Source organism: Oncorhynchus kisutch, unplaced genomic scaffold (assembly GCF_002021735.2).
Source record: "Oncorhynchus kisutch isolate 150728-3 unplaced genomic scaffold, Okis_V2 scaffold966, whole genome shotgun sequence".
NCBI classification, from domain to species: Eukaryota; Metazoa; Chordata; class Actinopteri; order Salmoniformes; family Salmonidae; genus Oncorhynchus; species Oncorhynchus kisutch.
This window is the reverse complement of record NW_022262911.1, coordinates 60001-65000: the sequence shown is the minus strand read 5'-3', so window position 1 is coordinate 65000 and position 5000 is coordinate 60001. Positions and strand designations below refer to the sequence as shown.

The window sequence follows — 5000 nt, the reverse complement described above, 5'->3', positions numbered from 1 at the left end:
GCATTAAGAAGTACCTACTGGTCTCGTGAAGTCTCTACTGGTCTAGAGAAGTCTCTACTCATCTAGAGAAGTCTCTACTGTCATTAAGAAGTCTCTACTAGTCTAGAGAAGTCTCTACTGGTCTATAGAAGTCTCTACTGGTCTATAGAAGTCTCTACTGGTCTATAGAAGTCTCTACTTGTCTAGAGAAGTCTCTACTTGTCTAGAGAGGTGTCTAATAGTCTTGAGAAGCCTCTACTGGTCTATAGAAGTCAATGCTGGTCTAGAGAAGTCTGCTGGTCCAGAGAAGTTTCTACTGGTTTAGTGAAGTCTCTGCTGGTCTAGAGACGTCTCTGCTGGTCTATAGAAGTCTCTACTCGTCTAGAGAAGTCTAAAATGGTCTAGAGAAATCTATAAAGGTCTAGAGAAGTCTCTAAATGTCTAGAGAAGTCTATACTGGTCTAGAGAGGTCTAGACTGGTCTAGAGAGGTCTCTACTGGTCCAGAGAAGTCTCTACTGGTCTAGAGAAGTCTCTACTGGTCTAGAGAAGTCTCTGCTGGTCTAGAGAAATCTCTACTAGTCTAGAGAAGTCTATAGTGGTCTAGAGAAGTCTCTGCTGGTCTAGTGAAGTTCATAATAGTCTAGATAAGTCTCTGCTGGTCTAGAGAAGTCTCTACTGGTCTAGAGAAGTCTATACTGGTCTAGTGAAGTCTCTAAATGTCTAGAGAAGTCTATACTGGTCTAGATCAGTCTCTGCTGGTCTAGTGAAGTCTCTACTTGTCTAGAGAAGTCTATACTGGTCTAGAGAAGTCTCTACTGGTCTAGAGAAGTCTCTACTGGTCTAGAGAAGTCTCTACTGGTCTAGAGAAGTCTATAATAGTCTAGGAAAGTCTCTACTGGTCTAGTGAAGTCTCTACTGGTCTAGTGAAGTCTATAATGGTCTAGTGAAGTCTCCACTGGTCTAGTGAAGTCTCTACTAGTCTAGTGAAGTCTCTACTGGTCTAGTGAAGTCTGTACTGGTCTAGTGAAGTCTCTACTTGTCTAGAGAAGTCTCTGCTGGTCTAGAGAAGTCTCTGCTGGTCTAGAGAAGTCTCTACTGGTCTAGAGAAGTCTCTACTGGTCTAGAGAAGTCTATACTGGTCTAGAGAAGTCTCTACTGGTCTAGAGAAGTCTATACTGGTCTAGAGAAGTCTCTGCTGGTCTAGAGAAGTCTCTGCTGGTCTAGAGAAGTCTCTACTGGTCTAGTGAAGTCTCTACTGGTCTAGAGAAGTCTCTACTGGTCTAGTGAAGTCTCTAGAGGCTCTGATTAAAACATGGAGTAGACTATAAAAAACTGTAAAAACATGAAATAGAAATATGATTTATACTTATGTATGTTTTTGCTTTTTTTATCCAATTTGATGGTAATAATGATGGTAATAATAATGGTAATAGTAATGGTAATAATGATGGTAATAATGATGGTAATAGTAATGGTAATAATGATGGTAATAATGATGGTAATAATGGTGGTAATAATAATGGTAATAATGATGGTAATAATGATGGTAATAATGATGGTAATAGTAATGGTAATAATGATGGTAATAATGATGGTGATAATGATGGTAATAATACTGGTAGTAATGATTGTAATAATAATGGTAATAATGATGGTAATAGTAATGGTAATAATGATGGTGATAATGATGGTAATAATACTGGTAATAGTAATGGTAATAATGATGGTAATAATACTGGTAATAGTAATGGTAATAATAATGGTAATAATGATGGTAATAATGGTGGTAATAACAATGGTAATAATGATGGTAATAATGATGGTAATAATAATGGTAGTAATGATTGTAATGATAATGGTAATAATAATGGTAATAGTAATAATAATGGTTTAAGTAATGGTAATAATTATGGTAATAATTATGGTAATAATACTGGCAATAATAATGGTAATAATGATGGTAATAATAATGGTAATAATGATGGTAATAATGATGGTAATAATAATGGTAATAATAATGGTAGTAATGGTTGTAATAATAATGGCAATAATGGTGGTAAGAATGATGGTAATAATAATGGTACTAATAACGCTAATAATGGTGGTAATAATAATGGTAATAATGGCGGTAATAATAACGGTAATAGTGATGGTAATAATGGTGGTAATAATACTGGTAATAATACCGGTAATAATAATGGTAATAATGGTGGTAATAATGACGGTAATAATAATGGTAATAATGGTGGTAATAATAATGGTAATAATGGTGGTAATAATAATGGTAATAATAATGGTAATAATGATGGTAATAGTGGTGGTAATAATAATGGTAATAGTGATGGTGATACTGGTGGTAGTAATGGTGGTAATAATAATGTTAGCAATAATGGTAATAATGGTGGTACTAATAATGGTAATAATGATGGTAATAATAATGGTAATAATAATGATACTAATGATGGTAATACTGGTGGTAATAATAATGGTAATAATAATGGTAATAATAATGGTAATAATGATGGTACGTGTTTTGACTCTCTCTCTCTCTTACTAAATGGATACATGGATGGATACATGGATGGATACATGGATGGATACATGGATGGACACATGGATGGATACATGGATGGATACATCAGACTAAATGAGGTGATGTGATTCCTGAACCGTTCCACATACTTCTACACCAAGCACACATAAAACAGTTTACTGCTGGTTACCATTACAAACCATGGGAATGAAAACGCTAACAACCACGAGAACAAAAACACAGAAGAAATACATTTTGTAACACAACATAATACATCATTAACACAGTGGCCCTGAGTCCGGTCTGTTTACTGATAAGAGTCCTGTCTAGAGACAGCAACTGTCATTCAATACACTTCAATACAGCCACTCAGACCCAGTCCGTAGTGCTGAAAGAACATAGATCTGGACAGACAATGTCGGGGCATGATATTGATATGAGGTTGAAAAGAAGATCCAGCACACTGGTGATCTTGATGCTCCATGAGACAGAGAGAGAGAGAGAGTGAGAGGGGGGATAGAGAGAGAGAGAGAGAGACAGAGAGAGATATAAAGAGAGAGAGAGAAAGAGAGGGAGAGAGAGAGAGAGAGAGAGAGAGAGAGATATAAAGAGAGAGAGATATAAAGAGATGGAGAGAGATAAAGAGAGTGAGAGGGGGGATAGAGAGAGAGAGAGGGGGATAGAGAGAGAGAGGGGGGATAGAGAGAGAGAGAGAGACAGAGAGAGATATAAAGAGAGATAAAGAGAGGGAGAGGGGGGATAGAGAGAGTGAGAGGGGGGATAGAGAGAGAGAGAGAGAGAGAGAGAGAGAGAGAGAGAGAGAGAGAGAGAGAGAGAGAGAGATGAACATCAAGCATGGAACATCAAGATCACCAACGTGCTGAAATGTTATTTTCTAACCTCGGTATCCAGTTCTTCTCCATCCACCTGATAACCCTGATAGTTGTGCCACAGGAGTAACACCTGTTCAGTAGTATGTGATTGTGAGTTACCTACCGTCTGAATAGGGCAGAGAGATGCGGTACTGTCCTGCCATGAAGACCTCTCCTAGGTGGGTCAGTGTGATCTCAGTCCGTGGGTCCTCGTCTATGACCAGGCTGACTGATTGGATACAAGACCCGTCCAAATGCTGCAATTGAGACAAGATGGCCAGATAAAGAGTGGAACCTAATTGCAGCAATTCAGATACAGGGATGAGGTGAGGGGACAGATCAGGGGGGAGGGGGCAAATGGTACAAAAAATGTAATGCTCCTTTTCTAAAGACCCCCCCCCCCCCCCACTGTTGTCTCTGAAAGCTAAATAGTTAGAGCTTATATCACTTGCAAATGATACATGTAATATATTTGTTTGAGATGGGTTTATTTCGGGAGTCTTTCTGCAAGACTGAAGCGTTTCTTAAGATCGCTCACCGCCCGGTCCATGGGGCTGTGACAGTAAGTGATCTGCTTTGTATGAATCAAGTCTTTCATTAGCGGCAGAGCAGCCGACAGACGATTTCACCTGCCCGCTTTCACACAGCTCGGTCTCTCTCTCTCCCTCTCTCCCTCTCTCCCTCTCTCTCCTCCTCTCCCTCTCCCTCTCCCTCTCCATCTCCCTAGCCCTCTCCCTCTGTCTCTCTCTCCCTCTCTCCCTCTCTCTCCTCCTCTCACCCTCTCCCTCTCCCTCTCCATCTCCCTCTCCCTCTCCATCTCCCTAGCCCTCTCCCTCTGTCTCTCTCTCGTCCTCCTCTCTCTTTTCCTCTCTCTCCTCCTCCTCCTCTCTCTCTCCCGCCCTCGCAAACTCTCTCTCTTTTTCTCTCTCTCTCTCCACCACCTCATGTGTTCACACAGCCTGGCCTCTCTCCATCTCTCTCTCTCTCTCTCACTCTCTTTCTCTCTCTCTCTCCCCCGCTCTCGCAAACTCTCTCTCTCTCTCTCTCTCTATATATATATATATTCTCTCTCTCTCCCCCACCTTCCCACTTCCTTCATCTCCCCTATAAAGCCATCCACAGCCCGGTTGGCCCTCTAGAATTCCTGTGTTTGACATGGTAATCTGTGGCCTGCTTGCTGCTGCGTTGAGTGTTGAGTTGAGGATGTCAGCGGCTGATGGTTGCTGGGAAATTGGAGGCTTTGAGGAAGAGAAGCTGTCAGTCTTTTGTAGCGTTTCATGTTGTATCTGTCAGACATATTAGATGGTTTGATCAGGACACAAACACAGCTCCCAGAACCTTTCATCTGCCTACTCCTCACAGACATCAGGTTTCAGGAGAAAAATGCCACCAGAGAGAGAGAGAGAGAGAGAGACAGAGACAGAGACAGAGACAGAGACAGAGACAGGGAGAGGGAGACAGAGGAAGAGAGAGAGAGAGAGACAGAGACAGAGACAGGGAGAGGGAGAGGGAGAGGGAGACAGAGGAAGAGAGAGAGAGAGAGACAGAGACAGAGACAGGGAGAGGGAGAGGGAGAGAGACAGAGAGAGAGACCCTTTTCCGACATAATGATGTG

At 41.3% G+C, this 5000-nt stretch overlaps 1 protein-coding gene across 1 annotated transcript in view; it reads right to left on the bottom strand.

Annotated features, from left to right (window-relative positions):
- The window catches only part of LOC116363902 (otogelin-like), a 76616-nt gene that overhangs the window by 48150 nt on the left and 23466 nt on the right, over nt 1-5000 (bottom strand). The window contains exon 14 of the mRNA XM_031817249.1: nt 3510-3642. Coding sequence (XP_031673109.1) covers nt 3510-3642 — 133 coding nt within the window. The remainder of the gene's footprint in view (nt 1-3509; nt 3643-5000) is intronic.